The sequence below is a fragment of the Euwallacea similis genome, chromosome 10 (assembly GCF_039881205.1).
Source record: "Euwallacea similis isolate ESF13 chromosome 10, ESF131.1, whole genome shotgun sequence".
Taxonomy (NCBI): Eukaryota; Metazoa; Arthropoda; class Insecta; order Coleoptera; family Curculionidae; genus Euwallacea; species Euwallacea similis.
Genome location: NC_089618.1, coordinates 2217414 through 2240399, shown reverse-complemented (window position 1 = coordinate 2240399; position 22986 = coordinate 2217414). Strand labels below are relative to the sequence as shown.

Below are 22986 nucleotides of genomic sequence, written 5' to 3'. Positions count from 1 at the left end.
GAGAAAAAGGCGGCATTTTAGTTTTCTAAGAAGAAGAGGGGGAATAAGACACATTTGAGAAAAAGAAAGTGACTGAGAGCTCATAATATCGAAAAAACCAAAAATTTAATAGCGACAGGAACAGGAGTACGAGACAATGATAATAGGTAGAGGGAAGTTAAGACGTCTCAGAAATACTTTAAGGGCTATATAGCTATTTTTTGAGAATCTTCAAAGCTTCAAGGAGGGCTTTTCTAGAATATGAAAACATTGAGACATTCTATTCCATTCTAGAGATCTTAAATGAGACCAACTTTTAGATTTTTCAGTGTTTTTTTGAGACATCGATTTTTTCTCTGCGAGGCCATTTTCCCAAAGGACCAGTGTTGATTTGAGCATCACCTATGATGGAAGCTAACCAAAACTAATCTAAAATGAAGCCTCGAATACTGATCTTTTGGGTCTTTGGAAACTAGTGTCTGAAAAAACCAAATAAAATGAATATCAAAATTCAAAACTTCATGTAAATTCCAGACTAATTTATGGCACATTTCAGCACTCAGTGCGCATTTTTGTCGTCCAAATTCGCCATTGGGTGGTGGGTTGGACTCATCTACCAAATGGCCGGAATATATATTTAGAATGACACAAGATTGCTTGACAGTTGACACCTATACATAAATCAGATGTCAGCTGACACTTAATACCAACTGGAAATAGCTAAAAATTGTGGCAATGTGACTTCAAGGAGGCCTAAAGTGGCTTAACAGTTGACAATGATATGGTAAAGCTGATGTGCTTCGGAAATTACCCACTAATTTGTCAAACAAAAACCGAAACATTCATGTGAAAAAACCCGATTTAACAAGCCGTTTAATATCTTAACACCTGCAAGTCGTTAAAACGCAATAAATAACTCAGTTATTACCAAACCCCGGTCCTTCGAAATTTGTTTATCCGCACACGTTTCAAATGCGAGATCCTTTAGTCTGGCTAAAACGCTTAATGCATCGAAAACACCTCGCCGCGATGATAATAGCAATAATAATAATAATAATCAGGATAACCAGGCATCGTCCATTTATAAATACCAATTAACATATTCAGCTATCAAGCTTGCATTCATAACTTTGTTAACTATGTTGCGCTGTTGCCTAACCATAACTAGAATTACTGAGAACTAGGACAGCTGCGCTCGATGATGTTGGTGGAAGTATGTATGATACTCAAAGAATTTGTGTTATGACTGCCGCACTGAGGGGGGGGTTCGAAACGTAATTTATTGTGCATCTGGCAACAGCGTATGGACAGCGGCGCATCGAGGCGCCGCTGCCCGTCATTGGCGCCTGACGCTCACCTGCAAGCTCCGCCCCCTCTCGGCGCAGCCGCGTTCTCATTGGCCTCGCAGCCCCTATGGTCTTATAAAACGTTTTACGACCGAGTTTACGTGTCATTCTTGAACCAGACGTCGGTCCGTGTTAACGTGCAGTATTGCCGCCGCAGTTACATTTCGTTCAGTGTACCCCAGTTCAGTGCGACAAAAAAAAGGTAAACATGAAAGCAGTAGTAGCCCCAGTTTGTGCCGAGAACACAGTGGCTGCTGGTAAAGTGACCAAACAGCATAAGCAGAAGGATGTGGAGAACGAAGAGATCCAGATGTATTTGAGCAAGCTCAAAGATCTGGTGCCTTTCATGCCCAAAAATAGGAAACTGTCCAAGTTGGAGGTTATTCAGCATGTGATTGACTACATTTGCGACTTGCAGTGCGCCTTGGAAACGCATCCTGCAGTCAACGCTTTTGATGCCCAGACAGTGCTTGGGCAAAAGAAATCTCAGACGGCTGTTAGCCCCCGGCAGCCCTTGGGGGTGAGGCAAAGTCCCAACACCATTCTGAGCCCTTGCGAGGCTCCAGTAGTACAAAGCTTAACGGTGAGTGTTTTTTTCATTACGTCACTGTGACTTGCGCAAGGGTGTAGCAGGAAGAAAGTTATCAGGCATGTCAAGGAATTTTGAAGACTTCTAGCTACGCCCCTGATTAGCTACGCCCCCGTTTCAAGTGAAAAGTAGACTCACTCACAGCTGTGTTCTGAGATTCGAAATTTAGATCTTAAAAGCGGGATTTTTAATTCTCACGGTTAATTCTAACCTGAATTACTGCAATTCTACTTCAAACTAAAGCTGTTAAATTAACGAACGCATTATCCCACATGTTATTCCACCGATAAAACTTCACATTGAAGATCTTGCTTTCATGGTGATAAATCACACGTCACATTTCCAGTTTTATAATTCAAAAAATTCCCGCTTAGGCTCCTAATATCAAACTCTAGATAACTTTAACTAGGGAACAATCTTCATAGGAAAGTTGAAATAATGATAAATAATTGACAGTCATCTTTCAATGGCTAGACTCTCGAATAAATATGCCAACACCTGGACATACAGGCCCTAATTTGTTGGAACAAATGCTCCAAAACAAGTCTAAGTAAAGCACTATCTTGTCTCCTCAATGAGGCAATCTCAAAATTCAACTTTAGATCATAACTGTAACATTTCTCTCAAAAATAAATTTTATTTTAAGCAATATTGCTCTATTCTGGACTTCAAAAGTCGCAGGGAAAGGGCGCCATATTGATTTTTTTCCTAAGGCGCCATTTTGTTTTCAAAATTTTCATCCCTCGTTCAAAAATTAGTCACATGTGTCGACATCTACCCAATATTTCCAAGTTTATAATGAACTCACGGATGGCAAAAGAGCCTTCTCCCGGGTTCCTGAACTAACCTCAAAGGCGCCATAATTAGTTGCATGAATTCGAATCACCGAAAATGACAACAGGCACGTGACGCAATTTTTTAAAGGACGGTTGAAGCCGCATTTAACCGTCATGAAAAATACAACTGGAAATACTTTGCAGTCAAAAATGTTCTATCCTTCAGTTCAGCTACCAAAACGCAAAAAAGCGAGTAACATCATAATCTCAAATAGCATTTTATGCCAAATTTAACGTCATAATTGCTCGCTTTCTCATTTTTGCATTTTGCCCACAAGGCGTCGCATTCATTTTTCGAGTCCCCAATGCGTATCTAATTTAATCTCCAATTTAATAACATCTAGGACGTTATTTCGCCTTCTAAAACTAGAAAATTTCTCCAAAACTTCACGATGGAGACAAGTGGGGAACTAATTAACCTAATCAAATTAAGATGGCGCCATATTGAAATCACAATTTCGTAACCTCAAAAATTACATTTTTAATTACTAGTCACGCGACATCTCTTGGTGGGGTCGCCATACTGTCATTAACGCATCTCCTAAACCTCTGAGATAAACCTGGGCAAGTGGCACCTCCCTTGAAGGGTAATTTACAACTCTGAAGTTTCAATTTTTCAATTATGTACTTTCCATGATTTGAACTGTTTAAGAGGCCTAATTCACGCTAATCGAAAATGTATTACCTTAAATCCCTAGGAAACGCGACTTTCCCCTTTTCCTTATCGCCCAACAATCAAAGACCTTCTTCAAGGCAACTTTGCCCCAGCTGGCCCAACAACGCGACCAACCGTTAACCGGCACACAAAGAGCGGCCTTAACAAAAAAATAAATATTTAATATTGTCATTTCCTCCTCGGTTTCAAGCCCTGAATGGACCCATAGATCTGGGCCCTTATGACTTCGCCGGGGCCCTTATGGAAACGCACTTTGGCCCCGTTTCCGAACGTCCCGAGAGTTATTATTGATAGGAAAGGAACACAGCTGTGAGTGCACGTGTTCGACGATCGCCAGATGTCTGCATCTCTTTTATTAACGTCTATGAATTCTCATATTGGCTCGTAATGTACAGGGTGTAATGTTTAATTGTTTGTTTCAGACGGCAGAAGCCCTGACACCATCAGACAGGCGGTCGAGTTAAAGCCCTAAAGGGACTTGTTGAGTTTCTCATTCCACCGAAGCCCCGATTCCGAGGGATTTTTGAGGGATCTGACTGACATGTAGATTATTCTTCTTGATGAGTGTTCGACTGACTACAATGGGAGTGTCACTTGGTACCTGTTACGTTGCAATTACGTTGTAAATACAATTGTCAGGCGGGTTTACGTTACAAACAAATTTTGTCCCACTCTGGAATAACACTATGTAGCAGTTTTTGTGACTTTGTTTCTGTGATTTTTTTTAGATTATTATGTAGCAATACTAGTTATTAGCTGATTGAGCCGATGGGCCGTACGCCAATAGGGCCGACAAAGAGGTGATACAGTAAGTGAACATAAGGAACTGTAAAGATCTTTTTGTTTTTATCGAGAGAGTTGATTTGTTGTACATAGAAACAAATACTATAGCTATTAGTAGGCTTAAGGTTCTTTTTTTGTTATAGACGAAGATTTTTTTATGTAAAAGAAATTTTTATGATTTGAAAAAATAAAACTACATTCTTCAAACTCTTGTTTGCTTTTTATCTCTTATAAAAAACGTTTTGAAGCACGCCAATCAGTTTCCTTCTTAACCGTTTTTCCTATCAAAAGTAACCCTATTCAGCAGAATATCGTCCAACTGAACTGCTAGCACGCCAGACCTAAATCTATGTGACTTTTGAACAACAAGGAAAATAATCTGGCACAATACCAATGTTAAATCACCAATTTTCACATAAAGCATCATTTTTAAATGTTCTTGCGAGATTCTTAATACAATGTCCTTATAGAACTTTGTTAAACGCTGTATAACGAAAATGTTTAATCAAAATATAATTCGTAATTACCTTTGTTAAGCCAGTGGTTCTCGACGACGTCCAGCTCCTATTACTTATAATCTGCAAAAAAACGGAATTTTGGATCAACATACAGTAAAAACCAAAGACGAGCGGGGTTCTAACTCTGTTCGTGCAGAATGACTCAATGATATTTTGTTTCCCTAACTTTTTCTCGCAAATAACATTCATATGTCACGCCACTGATGATAAGTTAACGTAGTTAACGTAGTAAGAAAACGAGATTTAAATTTTTTAGTTTAATATATGGAATTTTTTATGCAGTAAAAGCCAAAGACGCATCGATGATTCAGAAGTGAGAACCTTTTTTTAACGAGACACCGCGTATATATTTGGAATGTTATTTTGCATCATTAAACAAGAGGAGGTTTCATTAAGAAAAAGGAAAATGATAAGAGTGTTTACAATTTTGGGATTTTAATATAAAATTTGAATTTTTGGTTTAATGTTGAAATTATACAGTGTGTCAAAAAATATTTCGAACATGAAATAGATTTGGGATTTTGTTTTCTTTTTGGAAAAGCTGAAATCCTTGAAATTTTGCAAATTTTTTTCTCCACGTTTAGCAGATTCCTGGCAAAATTTGAGGTTCTCAGACTATACCAAGGCGAATCGCTATTTAACCGGAGATTACGAGTCAATAGGTGTGTTGTTAAAATAATAAAGATAAAAGCGACGAGCAACTTGAGCATCGTAACCACTCATTACAGGCACAAAAATATAAAGGTTGTTGTTTGCACAAGTGCAGGTGTACCCACTCCTGAGCGAATTTTGTTTAATTAAGATGGCCTTGTTTCCTTCGTACAGTGCGAACACGCGGAACCATCATGGCCGATTCGTACACTCTGTATATAGGGTGTCCCGTTAAAGGATGCGGTATGGCCATGTCTATGCTATAAATTATAGGAGACTGTGGGTACCCATTGCTTGAAAACTCGACATTCCAATTGAAGACCCTGTATATTATTGATTCCGGATTACACTGCTCTAACGGAACAAATCACCAATATATAGTTCTACATATGCATGTACATATATCAATCTTTAATGGCCTTCGAAATGTTCGAGTGTAACTAAGGACTAGAGCAAAATGAGTTTCTCCCACATTCAGACGCCGAAAACGTGGTTTTTGCAAATAGCAGATCCCGTATATTATGTTTTCAGATCATATTACTCCAGAGGTCAAATTACTAACATACTGTTAACTTTACCAGGAACCTAGTTTTCATGGAACAGAAAGATGGTTAAAGTTGACAGCACATTAATAGTTTGACCTTAAAGGAACAAATATCTGTAATGATTATCAACATATTCTAGAGTAAGTAAGAACAAAAATAACATTAGACTCCTACATCCAATCTCTGATACATCCCCAGATTACCCCTACTGTTCCTCTTAGCTACTGAAGTCGCGGATCTGCTATCTATAGGACTTGATTTATATCCAAATCTAGTTTGCAAGAATAGACGATTTCCTGCTTTCCCACGACACAACCTGAGCTCGAAGCAACGCTCGACTGATGAAGAATCTCGGACTGAAGGAGATGTGTGTTTTCACCCTGTATGAACGCCCTACAATGGGACACCCGGTATATGCCCGTTTGAAAAAAAAATGAATATCGTGGGCGCGACTTTCAACTGTTCACACGGCGAGAGCTTTGCAGGTGTGCTGCAGACTCGCCGGCGCCAGCGACCACTGGACGTGATGCATATACTTTTGTTTTTGTTACCGCCGCCGCTGTAGGACGCCAATGGACTCTGCTGGCCTCTCCTCAGAAAAATACTGCCCCATAATAAATAGTTTGGCACAAAAACACCTACAACGGGCAATAAAAACACCTGCGTGTGAACCCGAAATCGGAGGTATTCAGGGCTTGAAAGGCCCGTCTACCTTTTTGTCCGAATCTACAGGGGGTGGCGCCGTATTAACAGATTTACCCAGGGGAGAGGGCTGAATGCACCCACAATCTATCCAATTCAACACTGCAAAGTACCTCACCCCGTATACCATTACTATCGTGCGTTTAATCCTGGCCCTGAAGAAAAGGGCATTACTGTTAGGAACAGGTACTTCACCCATTATGATCCAATAAGGTGATTTACTACGTAGTTTTTTCATGTCATATAATTAAGACATCCTTAATAAAGCGTCTTAGCGGTCGTTCTAGATTTCTCGAGTCGACGTAAACGCGATGAGCAAATTCCCATGGACATGGGTCGTGTGAATGCGGCGGCCTCGGTTTCCGTGAGACCATAGATTTTCGTCGAAAATTGAAAAAAAACATCTCCGATCACGTACAGAGGGATTGACACAGGTGCGATCAATTCACACCTCTGGACTAATATTGGCCCTGATGTCGATCTAGTTGTTGCACGGTTAAAGTTAAACAATCGAGAATAATGCCGGAGAGAAATAACAGAGACCGTGAAGAAAAATCACGTTCTTCGTGACGGTCGTTCGCTCGTTACCAAATATAATTTGAAAGTACGTATATACCAGGCATATAGTCCGTTTCATATAACATGTTACTAAACAATCAAAATTTACTTTTTAAATAAATGGAGCAATTTTTATTTAATACGAAATCTTTCGTGATGGCCTCCGAATTGACCAACCCTAAATCCGGGTGATATTCCAAAATCTATGGTTGCATTATTAAATTCCGGATTATCAAAGGGTGGTGTGAGACTAGAATTTCCGTTTGGTGTTTGCACACATCAAACGTGAATCCACGTGACTTTTATTACAAAAATACTAATATCAGATAAAATAGTTCAATAGCATCAAAATCTGACTTCCCTTCACTCAAATTTTCGAATTTCTTCTCGGTTTTCATTATAGAAGTTTCAAACCAGGTTCAAACGTAGGAGTACATACCCATAAAGATCAGGCTCCAAGAGAAATTGGTCGAGACTGTCCAAGACGTTCAAGGTTAAATTCAAAGCAAATTCTTTCAGAAAATCAGTTTCTCCGCATAGCTTGAAGGAAGCCAACTCGAATTGAAGGAAACGAGGAATTGATACAGAAACGTGCTTTTTCATGACGCTCACTTTAAAATTAAGACATGTTTCTCATTTTGCAAAGATTGAAACTGGAGTTGACTCTGATAGGTATCATTTCAGACTGTTCAAGATTTAAGGAAACTCATCAAGCCCATAAATTGAAACTCATAAAAAGATTCGTAATATTTTAGTGAATAATAATTTTCTCTTCTTGGCCTGCTATTAGAGCGGAATTAGTGTTGTGTGATTTTTAAAATACATAAGTAGTTACAACCTGATAAACAACTGAGAATCATGGCAAATCTGCTGGCCTTACTTTATAGATCTTTATTCAAGCGATTTTCTCCTTGAACCAATCAGCATTAAAAATAGATTTCAAAAAATTACCAGAGAACCCATCAAAGTGGTTCGACCACCTGGTACAGCCTATACCCAAGATATAATGGCTCAGGTGTTCAAAGAGAGCGACTCGGCTGACTAAAATGTTATCTTGGGTAACCATCCCACAAAAACCTTCCTTTGTGGTTGAGAAATCGCGGTATGCTTATAGTTCAACAACTGTGGTTCAACCGCGCTTTTTATCTTATTTGTTGCCAAGCAAAATAACACACCATTACCGGACAGTTTCATCACTTTCGCACAACATCCCTAAGCATCATCGTGACTTATTGATCACCCAGGGGGTGGGTCTGCCCCCGCCTCTTGCGGCCCATGAAGGGCGAGATGAGGAATCACAATAAATGCCATCGCATGTTTTAATTATGGGATTTTATTGGGTTTTATGGGGTTGAAATGTAACAGGGGTGTGCCGCTCGATGGGGGCGCTGGCATTTACTCGCTCCCGGTTATTAAACGGGGTTTTGACATCACGCTAAGCCCCATAAAAGTCATGTTTAGATTACAACCACGTGGTCGCTTTGATAGAGCTGTCGCGAACAAATAATATGATGAGATTTTTAAGGAAGAGTTCTTATATGTCGCGGGATTTTACATTAGATCGAAGGAATGGCAACATGGCGATTGACAATTGTTTGATTTGGATTTTGACAGAAATGTGTTGCAGATTTGAAAGCAATGTTGCTGAATGGATAACAAATTTGAGGCTGTGAGCTGCTTAGTTACAGAAAGCCTAGAGGTGGTTATTTTTAGGAAAAAGAATCACCGCAAATTTGGATTCGCTTAAGAACACTCAAATGCAAAAAATTCAGCATTTATATGCTGACATCAATTTATAAAATATTGGAAAACAATGCGGGGCATTGACTTAATTTGCATTATGAAAATTTCTTACTTTTTATGATATGGATTCAATTCGGAGAACGGCAACACAGCGCTTCGAAATTGTCTTCAAAAATGACAATGACAGAAATGAGTTGCAGAAAATCTGAGATTATTGGCCGTGAAAGTCATGAAAAGAAGGAAGCTTATTGGTTGATGGTAGAAAAAAACGGGTTGATCTTTCTGTTTCTATTTGCGTTAAAAAATTACAAATTTACTGCTGCTGAAAAAACTTCTGATGTTATAAGAACTAATTTCTCAAGTCACTATTTTGCAAACCGTGAAAGTACTTCTCAATAAAAAATAACATTGCGCTTCACCGTTATTTCGAAAGGTGCACGTCAAAATTTGACAGGTGGGATGCGTTGACATTCGGCGAAGCAAGGTTGTCAAAGTGCACATAAAATCCATCTTTAGAAGAAACGTAATGATTTTGAATTCGATTTTTCCTGAAATATTTCTGATGGCAAAGTTGAGAAAATAAAGCATTCTTAAAATGTGCCGAACGTCTACGTTCCAGCCTCCTACTCAGACCCGAACGAAAATAATCAAAGCCAATCTTATAGGTATTATTTCGGGGCTAAACATCTGTTCTGCTATGTTTGTTGCGAGTGTGATTCATTAGTGTATGTGCTTAATACCACAAGACTGACTGATTTGCCAGAATTAACATCAAATTACGTGAAGCCTTCTTTGGTGGCGCCCTTGGAAAGGGAGACGTACAGGACAAGGGGAGAAAGGCAGGATTTTCACTGGCTCGGGGCACTTTAGGTCGCCTGGCAACGCGATTTTCCGGGGCCAAAATGGCCGGCGCGATCAATAAGCCAAGTCCCTGGATAATTTGCTATTTCAAGTAAAACCACATATGAAATGAACGTTCACGTCTTTCAAAGAAGCCTTGGAAAATGTGCCACAGAATCCAAGTGAAACAATCAATTCTGGATCGAGATGAGAGCTGCAAGCAGGCGGCGACAATAAATAAAAGACCATCAGGAAAAGTACTGTCGAAAATATTTTTGGACAGTTGGGAAAAAATGCCCGACCAGGTGCAACAGCTGTTTTGCGCTATTTCGGGGATGTACCAAATGTTTTCGTTAACATAGGCGTCGGCAACTATATTTTAACTTCTGCTTATTTCTTACAACCTCCACCGCTACCAGCTATCAGCCAAAGGATGTCTCAAGTCCCTCAATGCGTCCAGCTGATGGCAGTGGTCAAACTCTCTGCGATTGAAAACCAATTGAGTGCAGATAATTTCCCGGCTGCGCAACTGACTTTCAACAAAACGAAAACTCATTTTTCCGTCAGGATCTTAAGCTGTGGCCAACACATGGTCTGGAACACGTGTCCTACGAATCACCGCAGGCCCGAAATAACGTCGCGACGCCGGCGGCGCTAAAAGAAATACACCTTTGGTTCGGTTGCAGGCGTTAGACGTCGTTAATGCCTCGCTTACAAAAAAATCTTCTGGTATACGAGATGCAACCTTCAATAGTGAGGAGTGATACTCTTCAAAATTAAGGATGAAACGGGGTTAAAATTTGACTATTTTTCTTTAAATGAAAAATGCAAAAAATTCAGAAACTGATCTGGTGTAAAATCGCAGAACAAACTTGGTCAAACATGGCTTAGAAAAACCAAAAATTGGAGGATGTGTAAGGTACAGGAGCAGACAGAAGTACCGCTCATACCATCTTCATATTCCTTATCCACTTTTATCCGGACAAGCATATGAATTTTTCAACTCAAACATTTGCAAATGTATATGGTGGGTCATCTGACAAATTTCTAACCTTCTATGGGCGACTATGGTCACTTTGTTAAAACAAGGGAGGTAAGATGAAGATGGAACGAGTGGTACTTTTGCGTGCGCCTGCAACTTACGTTTACTTACTCAACTTTAAAATTTTAAACTTTAAATTTTTTTTATAGGTATTAAATTTCTCGACAGTTTTCAGTGATTTCATTCGCAATTTCAGCGGAGTGTTAATTTGATAATTTTTAAAAATTTGACGACGTTTCCATGATTTTTCGAGTTTGAAAGTTTTAGAAAGAAAATTTTAATTAAAGCATCAGAACTGAAATGGACGTTCGAGCAATTCGAAAAGTTGTCTATAAATGATTTAAAGAGTTTGAAAAAATATAAATTGCGTTTAAGGAGGAAAATAATAAATTTTCAGAAAATATTTGGGGGATGTATGTTCTGCAATTGGCACCAGTTTGTTTGAAAAAAATCTAAAAATAAAGAGCAATGCAACTATTCCTGCGAACGAATCAAATGGCATTGTACCTTAGTACTGCAATTTCAAAGATCGCTCGAATTAAAACCACAGTGATGGTACCAGACGCAGCATCCTACTATCCCAACCTGGATTCTCCACCATTTCAATAATTTAAGGAATTTACCATAAAGCTGTCAACTTCAAGTATAAAAAACGATATATAGCTCAATTCAATGTTTTTTCCCGATGTAAGTTTTTTTTGCCCCCTGTAGCAGCAACGAACGAAACAAAAGAGAATTTATTGGGAAAAAGTTCCCTTCTCCTTTGGACTCCAATATTGCACGTGTAGGATTACCGGGACGTTAGTGCACGTGGCTTCGTTAACTTAATGAGACCGCTTGTAGCTGCACGTGCAGTGGGCGAAATCCCCAAAGTGCCCCGGGGAGAGCTTGACGTATTGCGGGGTGCATGAATACGGACATCGGGAGAGGAATGTTCATATTAAATTTCTGGGTCGGGACTCGATACATTATGGCGTGATATATGTATGTTGAAAGCGAAAAATGGGTCATAAGAGATTGTTTTTTTTGCTTTACAGTGTGCAAACACATATTTACTTTACTTATCTTTAAGGCAGAAAATAAAAATTAAATACATCAAATACGATTTCAACAGCAAAATATAAAGAATGTATAAGTGGCGACATCTATAGTACGAGGTGCTGCGGCAATGTAGAGAGAGAAAGTTAAAGTATAGAAATCTACTATTTCAACACGTTCACCATATTGAACACAAAATGATTGGAAATTTTAATAACTTACATTGGATATTTGAGTTGACTGAATTTCTTGTGAACTAACTCTTTGTGATAAGCAGAATTAGAAGATTTTAAGACATTTTTAAGATGAGTAGTTCGCTAAGAGCAAACTATTGTAAATGGGTACTGACAAATTTATCTATCTATAAGGATAAGGATAATTTTGATGGAAATCAAGAAAATGGTCAGTGAATTTACCGTACGTCAGAACTTATTGCGATTAATATTTTCTAATTTTTCAGTTAATCACAAATGGAAGTTGTCACGTATCAGCAAGAATCTAAAGGTAAAACTTTTAAGCATACTGGCAGCTTTATCCAAAAGATAATTTCTATTGAATTTGAAATCAGGAAAGCATTAAATGTTCATTCTATGAAAATTGGAGAAAAGGAAGTAAAACGTTAATTCAAACTAACTTTAGATTACTTCACATAATTATTCATTCTTATATTATTTGTACAGGGTGAGCAAATTTTGATGTTTATATAGAAAGTTAAAATACCTATAGCAATTTATTTATCTGTTATAATTACCTAGATTGACCATATTAACATCACAATTTGCTTGCCCTGTACATCACCTTAACTGAATTACTATACACATAAAATCTCTTTTTGCATTTATACACAGGAAAAAAACTCTTATTCAGTTCAATTCACTAAATCATGGCAAAATTAAGTCAAAACTTTGATAAATCATGCTGAAGACTGCTGGTAGTTCTTGATACTCATCATTTTCTTCCCACACATAGCACAGATGGCTTTCTTGTAGGCGCAGGGCTGGCAATAATGTGACCCTACTTGGTGCACTTTTTGGCGACAAATTCTGCAGAATAAGTATATGAAACAAAAACAGTAAACCAATACTAGACTACTAGAAGACATTTAACTACATATTCTCCCTCTCAACTGTTTGGAGTATCCCATCTTTTAGTAGGAATATACAAATCCTGCAGAAGTTTGAGCAAGTAGAGATTGGGGCAAAGTTTTATGCTACTAAACTCTCAATTACATGAAAATTCTCTGAATCAGGATGTAAGGTGCCAATACTGCATGCTTGGATTGTGATAGCAATTGGAACCAAGAAATTATACATTTTCCACAACTCATTTTATAATTATAGATGAAAACGAGGAAAATTTCTACTCCATTTTCGTTCACTATGGTAAAACACCCACCTCAACTATTACTAAGCATTACCATAGAACAGGCCTTACTGGAAACTCACTCGGGTTAACTTGTTTAGTATGTGATCCAACAAATTTTCCAAGAAAGCCCAATGTTGTTAACCAAAGAGCACTTACTCGATAACTTAAGGTACTTACCGGCAGGTCTCAAATTTAGTGCTATAAGGGTTAAATCTATTTTTCGAGGCAGTCAGGGCTTTGTTCTCGTTCACTTTTCTTCCCCCGCTCTCTGTGGTGTTTCTAGCCCCGGTTTTCCATGGATCGGGGGTGATCACTGTTCCAACTTTCTTCTGGCATTTATCACACACCATTTCGATGGTGTTCAATAAGATTTTAAACGATTTGAAGTACGAAAAGTTTAATAGTTCAGTAAATTTTCAATAACTCTGATGTCAAAATTGTAACAAAAAACAATGAAATATCAAAGATGGATGACAGATGATAACTGTCATAACAATAATTTAATTCGGGTGGTTAGGAGTATGGCTATCCTTTTCTACAATATGTGATTGGGTGCAATGGATTCCTTCTTTTTCTAATTGTTGCGAGAATGCCTTATAGATGGTGCCAAGTGCGCCCATTTTGGCAGCAGATTTAAATTAAATCTTGGCGACAAAGCAAAATGTTAAAAAAAACCAAGAGATGTAATATTGCTGCGTTAACCGTTAAACTAAACCTTGTATGAATATTTAAACAGAATAGAGTGGTGTGGCCACCTTAAAGTTGAACAATTTAAAAACACCCCCAGTCATGTTAGATGATTCTCAATTAAAATTTGGAGGTTAAAAATTACTTTATTTAGCAGCATTTGCAGTATCGCAATAACGATTAGGTCAACTTGAAAAAACGGAGGCGTACAATTTCAGTTTAAAGGATGTAGGTAATAACTGTTCGCTTTACGAAACATAAAACTATCCAGGTATCTTTATAATAGCAGTATAATTACAATTACACTAAACTTTCTAGAAGTAAGGTAGGTACAAGCAACTGGCATATAATTATTAATCGTGTAAAAAGAAATAAAATCAACAAAAAGAATATTTTCGTAAGTACAAAAACTTATTATTAAGTACCCAACTAAGAGGGTAATGCGGAGAGGAAACGTCTAAATTCCTTTACCTGTGAATTCGGGCGTTTCTCTGCCCGAAAAACCCTAAATTTTCAACATCTACGAATGATAAAAGTCTTTCTGTTGTACTGACGAGAATGTAGGCGGATTTGCGACTAACTGAAATACTTGGCGATGGCAGCGCCGTCCCGCTGCAGCCACTTCGCGTTCAGACGCACAGTTTCAAGGGACTGCTGTACGGTTCTCTCAGTCCCTAAACAATGCTATAAAAACCCGCAAAAAACGTTTAAAATTGAACTCACCTGGGGCTGAATGCTCCTGGAAAAAGGTCTCGATTTCAGCGGCCCTCTCTTCGCTGGTAAAGTTCTCAGTCAGGAACTTGACCAGCCGGCTTAGCAGAAACAAGCCGCTGAATTGCTCTTTGAGAATCGACCAGTTGGTCTTGAAGAATTCCCAGGCGAGATCGCGGCCACTCGAGTTCAGCGACACCGAAATAATTACGAATACTCTGTCCTGAGAGCGCACTTCGTCCTAAAACCCCCTTACGTGACCCACAAAACCAAACGACACCTACAACAATCACTCACAGACATTGCAAACTCCAGCACGCGCGTCAGCAAATGCTCGTCGGTCGTCGCACCGAAAGACCTGCTAATTCGGTCCTTCTCCTCGTGTAAGTCACTAGATCTGTATAGCCTTAATAGAGTGAAAAACTCTGGGTCTCCGCCCGCCCTCAGGACAGTTTTATAGCAAGCGCTTCTCAAATCAGCCGGAAGGACTCGCGTTCCCGCCAAATGTTCCCTCAGTCTTGTTCTCGCCTCTTTGATCGTTGACTCATCGTTCAAAAGAGCCATGCGCCCTAAAATTAAGCTGCGCAGCAGTGTGTCCAAGTGGGTCTCATTGGGGCGACTGTTCCAACCGAGGCGCCTGTACACTTTGCTTAGCAATTGTTTTTGATACTGGAAGTCAAAGAGAATAATTTAACCTCCAAGGCAATTCCAACAATTTGTGGAAAATTTATTAAATGACAAATGCGCCATGAGAATATTTTAAAGGAAAGAAGTCTAACGAAAAACGACAATTTGACGACAGGACTAGGTTTATAAGCGCAACAAAATAAGACTGAAAAATGAATAGATATAACAAATTTGCGATAACGGTACACTATTAACGTCCTAGATATCTCCATTAAATCGGCAAAGGTGCTTTATATAGAAAAAATTGATACACGTACAACACTTTTTTTTTAAATCGGTTTATCAACATTTTAAAAACTTTTATGTACAAATTTTGCGTTTAAATAGATATCCTAGAAATTGACGCAGCACACTAGCTAAATTCTTATATGAAAAACTACTTGACAATATGGCGAAGGAACGAAAAGCTTTGTATCCAAGGAAAATGTGATAAAAACGAACAATGCATTTCTCAAAACGACGAAAGCGACATAGTCTGGCAACACAAATTCCAGGAGATATGAAACTTTCCTTAAAATCCGTGCAACATTTTTTATAGAACGGCAAAAGTGACCTAACCTGGTGAATGCCTGGTGAATTGTTCCTTTTTTATAGAAACGTTAAAGAAGAAAAGATAATGGCAAAATGGTGGAAATGTCGTAAAACTTACATTATCATATCCCTCCCTATATGGAGTATTACCAAGCAGCTGCGACAAGCGACTTAAAATGTTGTTAACCGAGGACCACACATTATAGTCTGTCTCGTCCTCGAAGGCTCTGAGAAACTTGAGAACCTCGACGGTCCCAGTATGGCCGGCCTTGACCATCGCAAAAAGGTCATCGATCAAGCCCAGTCTGTCCAGCGGAGGCAGAGTCTCGTCCCTAATGGCAGGCACGAACTTCTCCAGTAGTTCGGGTGGATACCGGGTGCGATAAAACCCGATGGTATCCGGGTTCACCTTAATCCAATCAGAGTCGGTCACCTCAGGCACCTGAAAAATTGACTTTATGGGGACGAGACATGATGAAAATGGAAATAACTCACGAAAATTTCTGTATTTTTCTCCTTGAGGACGGTGGATACCACCTCCTTTTGAGGGTTCTTGGAAGTGGATATGGAAATGGGAATCATCCATCGGTAGTCTTTGGGAGGGGGCGAGCCGTCTGCTGTGAATTTACTTTGGGTAAGCATTAGCGTCACCCCTTTACCATCAGCTGGAAGCAAAAAAAAACAGATCAATGTAAATTAATACGCCTTGGAGACCCTATCAAGTAAATCAAGTCGCCAAGAAGGCTACAGTACTCACCCGCCGATTTACTGGTGACTGACACTTCTGGGAAGCCCATTTGCAGTGTCCACGAGGACATAACCTCGGCCACAGGTTTCTTGCTGGCCTCCTCTAAGGCCTCCCACAAGTCCTCAGTGAAAGTATTTTTGTACTGATGCTTCGTCAGATAATTGTGCATTCCCTTTCTGAAATCCTCGTCGCCTATGTAGTGATGCAACATACGGATGACGCTAGCGCCCTTGTTATAGCTGATATCATCGAAGATTTCGTCGATTTCCGAAGGGTTGCCCACGGGGACCTCAATAGGGTGCGAATTGTTCAGGCTAAAGGAACACAATTAACAATAAAAAAATTGATTATAATGAGATGCCCAACCTGTCTAGCTCTAGAGCTCGAATATATGAGTCATTGACAAATTGAGTCCAAATGTCATATTCAGGGAAGAGGTAGTTGACGCAGAGGAACTCTACGAAAGAGGCGTAACCTTTAAAAGATATGAAATAAGTTTTGCCAATTCTCGATTGGAGAGAAAAAACCTTCATTTAGCCACAAATGCGTCCACCATTCCATGGTAACCAGGTTGCCAAACCATTGGTGGGCTAGTTCGTGTCCCACTACCAAGGCAATCCACTGCTTGCTGACAGCTGAGGTATTCTGAGGATCCACCAAAAGAGCAGTTTCCCTACATTTATGTCATTATTAATAATATTTATATAACCGATAGATGTTAAAATAAATCAATAGTTTTTCGTAGTGTCCCTCATAGCTCTTGTCGGTACTAGCCGTGGCGGACTCACAGTTGTTAATTACATATTATCTTTAGGTGTCTCATATTTACTTTTTTAATTAAATTATCTGCACGTGGAACAATCGCAAAAATTCCTGTTTTTACCGTTGCGCAATTATATATAAAACCAAATATCGCTTACCGATAAGTTACAAGGCCCCAGTTCTCCATTGCGCCAGCACTGAAATCCGCGATGGCGATTAAATCAATCTTTGGCAAGGGATAAGCAATGTTGAAGTACTCTTTATAATAGGGCAGCACCTTGCTGGCCACCTCTAACGCGAACAAACCTTGCTCCTTTTTCCCTGCAACACAAAATAAAGATTCCCCCCTCTAAAATCCGTAAACCTCCTACCCTTGGGCGTATACACCCGTACCAGCACCCCATCGCTAGAGGTGTCCTCCACGTAATCGTACTCGCCAATAACAGCAGCCACCAGGTAAGTGGACATAATAGGGGTTCGTTCGAAGTTGTACTTAATCAGCTCCCCCTGGGACTCCTGCTGCTTCACTGGCATATTCGAGAGGGCGACTCGGTCCTTTGGGACCACCAGGCTGATGTCGAAGGTAGCTTTGAGGGCCGGTTCGTCCCAGCAAGGAAAACACCTAATAACCAATTTATTATCCAGCAAAAGAATTGGAACTAATTAGTACCTTCGAGCGTCTGTAGCCTCGAATTGAGTAACAAAAGCATAGGCTACCTCCCCCTTCTCGTTCACGTACTTGCTCCTATAAAGGCCCTTCATTTTGTCGTTGATATCTCCTAAGGTGAGAATCTTTTTGTGTATTAAAAATAATATTTTGTCGCTCATTGAAAAACATATATTTCTCAAAGTGTCACTTCAAATAACCTGTGGTTCTACAAAATAAAATTCTTTGAAGCGTAAAAGTGTGTTTTATTCTGTCATATAGGATAATAAGGCTTTTGACTGACTTCTTACCATTAAAAGTTACATCTAAGGTATAGGAACCTGGTGCAATATGGGTGTCAAATTTGAAGGTGGCAGTCTCTTCAGAGTGAGACAGCTGGATCTCTTTGGGGATGAAGAGTTTGTCGCCCTTCAGCTGGGCGCTTTCAAGGTTTAATTCGAGGGCATTGAGGAGGATCTCATCCGTGGATTCTAATACCTTAAAAGTAAAATTATATTAGACTGAAAGGAGTTTTATTGAATTTTCAGGTATATTTTAGTAACCTAAAATTATCTTTAAGGATAAATCTAGCAAATATCATGTTAAAATTCACAAAATGTCGAATGCTCCCATTAAATTTTCTATCATTACATATCATACAAAATTTCCATCAACTCATGGACATTTCTGAAGTGAAAATTTTCCAGAAGTTAGGAATATACTTTTGGGATTTCCTGGATTATCAAACAAACTCCTGAAACCTGACCTAGAAATTTGTCCAATATGGTAAAAAGATTGGACCCCCTATGTTTATTTTCAACCCATAAGACCTTGAATTGGTTAGAACCATTTCTCACTAGACAAATGGTGAATTTGAGCCACCAAAAATATAGCCACAAAATTTACCTACTTTGCAATTATCTCTCATTCAGAGTCATTAAAAATCTTATTTTAATCATTTTACCATGAAGACTATTTCCCCTCATATAACAATTCCATTGGCAACACAGCACTCAGGGCAATTTGCGGCAACACCGCCCTGTGAATAACGGTACCAAAGAATCTAAGGCGGTAACAGTACTGAAACCCTTATATAACCCACCATAAAAGTAACCAACATACCTACTTGGGTGCTTGAGAGAGAGGTGATAATGATCTATGGATGTTGAATGGGATTTACCACTAACGGTAAATAGTATTCTGTTTAGTACCCAGTGGCGTATTATTAATAATTCATATGGGGCAATTTCCAATAACAACTCTAAAAATTCATTACTAATACTTAAATTTGTGAAATTTTCAAATAATAAAAATTCAGGAAGTTTCCACATTTTAATATATATCTAGTGATTCTCTACATTTTCTAAATATTTTTAATATTTTCTATAAATTAGTACACTCATTTATACAGCTATTTTGGTATCTCATATACCTGTACAATTTTGAGGAAACATGTCACTGAAATCTACACACTTAAAACTTAATTTTAGACTATCAAGTAGTGTTAAAAACACCTTATTGAGATAATTATCACTCTTTTCAAATTCTTATCTAACAGATAATTTAAATAAGTTTTTACTCTTATTAAAACTTCATTAAATCCTAAGAGTTTTGACCTTGAGACAAGGTACAGCTTCTCATTTGCCCTTTGACACCTTAAAACTTAAATTTGGCATGTGGGGAAAATCCAAGGATCACACCACCTTGAGCCACCTTTGATTTAAATTTAAATTCAATTAAATTTGGATTTAGATTAGGGACATACAGAATTTACATCAGAACAACAAAAAGGATAAAATGAATTATTGCATTCCCTTTTAGCCCTAACTAAAACAGAATAGTAAGTTAGTTCTTACAGACTTCCTATATGTTAGGTTGCTTAACTGAAGAGTCTCGATGTAAAAGAGATATGTAAATCAAAGAACCTTATGGCCCTAAATGAGGGCAGAACAGTTGGTAAGTTCTTGTCCGATGTCTGTGTTTTATATTATTAACTGGAGAGACTCATGACAGAGGAGGCACACCAATCAAAGAACCTTGTGGTCGCAAGGAGGGTAGAGGAGGTACTCCAGACTCGTAATAAGTGCCTGGACTGTTTATAATGCTTTGGTATAGGAAAAACAGCCAAATCAAAGGTCCTTTTAGCTTCAACTTTGCTTTGATGCTGCTAAAGAGTACCTAGACCTCACAAGGAAGTTTCCAGCCAGAGAATGACTCAGTAGGAAAGTTGTAGGTTAGGTGTTCCAGCTGTTGCCATTTAACAAATACATATGGGACCTACCTCAAGGTGCACAGAGACGCTTCCCTTGAAAGTAAGCGTCTTGAAGTCGGGTACCAGCTTGAGCGCGTAATGCACCGGTTTCACGGTCCGGGGCAACCTCTGGAAGGGTTTGGTGGCTTCCGGCATCTTTTGATCAACAGTGGAAAAACTCCCGCAAACCGTACCGCTGTGGAAACCGTACCGATAGCCTACTGACACAATGAACGACGGGCGCAGGCGGACAACGGGGCCGGTACCTCTAAGGTCGCGGGGCGGGGGAATAGCACGATGACGACAACAACGCGCAGCTAACGGGACTTGGGTGCGAATTTCGCGAATGCATCGATTTTTTAGCAATGAGCCAGCAAAGCGACGAGAACCAGTCCACCAGAGCACTCGGGAAAGGCCCGATGACATTGAAATGGAAAGTTTTTGATCAGGGTTTGGCAGGGGCCCTGCTAGGGTACCGGTACCGCCGTTAACTGCGAAAAAAACACGTGAAACTTCAACGTGGGCGCTGATTGGTTGAGCATATGACTTTCCAACCTTCAGTTTCTTTGTTGTTGCGCTATCTGTTAATGTTTATGCAAACCTTATAAGGGACTCCTAAAGAAAACTAAGCTCGAGTGGAGTGTTACGACTACGACCCGCTAGATGCCGCTAAGAAGAATTAGAAATTTTATATTTTAGAGAATTACAAAAATAATTTTCAAAATAGGGCAAACATTTTTTATTCAGTAAAACGCATTTTTTAATAAATTTTAACAACTTTTTTTGTTAATTTTTATTTTAATCATTTGTTTTCATATTTTTATCTTTCGCAGAATATAATTTTAATTTTCGCAACTTGTTAAGAGAAGAAAAGGGAAGACAAATTTTAATATATTTAATCTCAGCTAAGGACAAATTTATCACCTAAAATAGCCTCATTATTAACCCACTTTTGGGACCTTTTCCTTGCAATGTTTAGATACTCCAAAATGGCTCTCAGCCAAGCCAAAAATAAACGCGCCACACGGAAATGCATCAGAGAGCGGAATTTAGAATCTCGAAAGATTTTGCAATAAGATATTATAAACAAAGATTTAAGTGCTATTTGCGGCACTTATAATGAGGTAGAAAGATTCAGAGTAATAGCAGTGCTTTGATGCTAATAAAGATAAGTTTGAATGAGTGAATATTATGGACAACACTGAGATGTATCTATATTATCATTTGCTGTCTAACAATCCTCTCATTTCGAAATTCAGGACAGAAGGGCGCCGGATATCGAGATCCGTGCAACAAGTCACTTACTAGACATTTTTGGAACTCATGAAGGTTGCTTGTCTAAATTCATACAAGGCCAATTTCGCTAATTGCAAACTCAATTAAAATGATTTGTTCTGAGTCTTTCCATGTTTCTAAACTCATAGACGATGAGGTACGAAGCTCCTAAATTCGAGTTGGAAAGTGATAGGCTGTTTCTCCATGTTTTCCTGAACTGGCAGAAAGTCACTTGCAATGGATCTAAATTCGAGATGGGCGAGTTGTATAGAGCTTCTCATCTTTCGAAACTCGATTGTGAGTTCTGATGTTCTAGAACTTATGAGAAATAGGATATACTGAGCGTTCCATTTAACTTAACTCAGGGTTTTACTGAGTTACCAAATTTAGTAAACTCATGAGGGACACATGAGGGATGTTCTCATCCTGTTCAATTGTCTAAATGCACAGACGATCCGTTACAAGGCTTTAGCCCAAACTTGTTTAAGCTAGAGAAACACGAGCGTGTGTGTGAAGGTTGAGAAATGTCTTTTATTATTTAAAAATAAGAAATGCGCGAGTTTATTACTATTTAACATTTGATTGGGGCGAGGCAATAACCTCGAACGATTAATGAGAAGCACTTGTGAGTCGCATTCATTAACCACTAGTAATGAGCTCAAAGATTGAACAAATTAACAACTTCTCTAAGGTTCACATTCTAGAAATTCTCTAACACAATTATTTGTGCAAAAAAAATTCTTCCATGACCACCTCAACCTCAATATCCAAAATACACGTTTTATCTCTTCACCAGATTGCCGAGAAGCCATTGATTATCGTGAGTCGCGGCGGAGACAAAGTGTAATGTAATTAGTTCAATAATTCTTGCTCTATATTATGAATATGGCCAGCAAGACAAGAGAGTGCTCCAAGACAAAGTTTACCACTTAAAACACCTAAGGAGGTGGTTGTAGAGCTGTGGAGCATACCGAAACTGAGTTTGAGGAGTAAAACCCACTTTTGAGGCATCGGAAAATTGCCTCAAATATACCCAGGTAAACTTTGTTTAACTCACTTAAAGTGCAAATCGCTTAATAAATAAATTCCTGCCTGCGGAGGTGAAGCTTACACATCAACCTCGGGGGAGTTATAATTGTATATAATCGATTAATGCTTGCGAATGCGAGTTCTCGAGGGCGGATTTGCTTTGAGGTTCTTCTTGACGTGAACTACTTATTGCGGCCCGGGAACTGTCGAAAACTCTTTTGGATACTCAAAATTCGTCTAATAAAATCAAGATCATCAATTATGTTGTCCATAAACTCGATTAGAAATCTGATTTAGTAAGAAGCGCATTCAGTATTCGGTGCACAAAAGCCAATAGAGTCTAAGGTATTACATCTTCCCCCTGTCAATTTTTTTATATTATGTATAGATTGAAAATTCTGCCTCACACTACGCCCCTCATATGTGAATTAGGCGGCGGGAAATAGTG

The 22986-nt window shown here is 38.9% G+C and overlaps 3 protein-coding genes across 3 annotated transcripts; 1 reads left to right on the top strand and 2 right to left on the bottom strand.

Annotated features, from left to right (window-relative positions):
* Positions 1 to 1421: 1421 nt before the first annotated feature.
* Positions 1422 to 4416, top strand: emc (Basic helix-loop-helix domain-containing extra-macrochaetae). The gene is made up of 2 exons (XM_066393764.1): positions 1422 to 1908; positions 3849 to 4416. Exons 1-2 carry the CDS (start codon positions 1534 to 1536, stop codon positions 3888 to 3890), a joined length of 417 nt encoding a protein of 138 aa, XP_066249861.1. The 5' UTR covers positions 1422 to 1533; the 3' UTR covers positions 3891 to 4416.
* Positions 4417 to 12351: 7935 nt separating this feature from the next.
* Positions 12352 to 13643, bottom strand: LOC136411436 (cysteine-rich PDZ-binding protein). The gene is made up of 2 exons (XM_066394008.1): positions 13389 to 13643; positions 12352 to 12889 (listed from the first exon to the last, which is right to left on the bottom strand). The coding sequence occupies exons 1-2, from the start codon at positions 13559 to 13561 to the stop codon at positions 12760 to 12762; spliced, it is 303 nt and encodes a 100-aa protein (XP_066250105.1). The 5' UTR covers positions 13562 to 13643; the 3' UTR covers positions 12352 to 12759.
* A 529-nt stretch (positions 13644 to 14172) lies between these two features.
* On the bottom strand, positions 14173 to 20747 carry Psa (puromycin-sensitive aminopeptidase). The gene is made up of 13 exons (XM_066393723.1): positions 20265 to 20747; positions 18295 to 18481; positions 18008 to 18116; positions 17709 to 17959; positions 17496 to 17658; positions 17103 to 17248; positions 16942 to 17050; positions 16585 to 16889; positions 16323 to 16492; positions 15946 to 16269; positions 14907 to 15278; positions 14622 to 14850; positions 14173 to 14572 (listed from the first exon to the last, which is right to left on the bottom strand). Exons 1-13 carry the CDS (start codon positions 20658 to 20660, stop codon positions 14475 to 14477), a joined length of 2859 nt encoding a protein of 952 aa, XP_066249820.1. The 5' UTR covers positions 20661 to 20747; the 3' UTR covers positions 14173 to 14474.
* Between the last annotated feature and the right edge of the window lie 2239 nt (positions 20748 to 22986).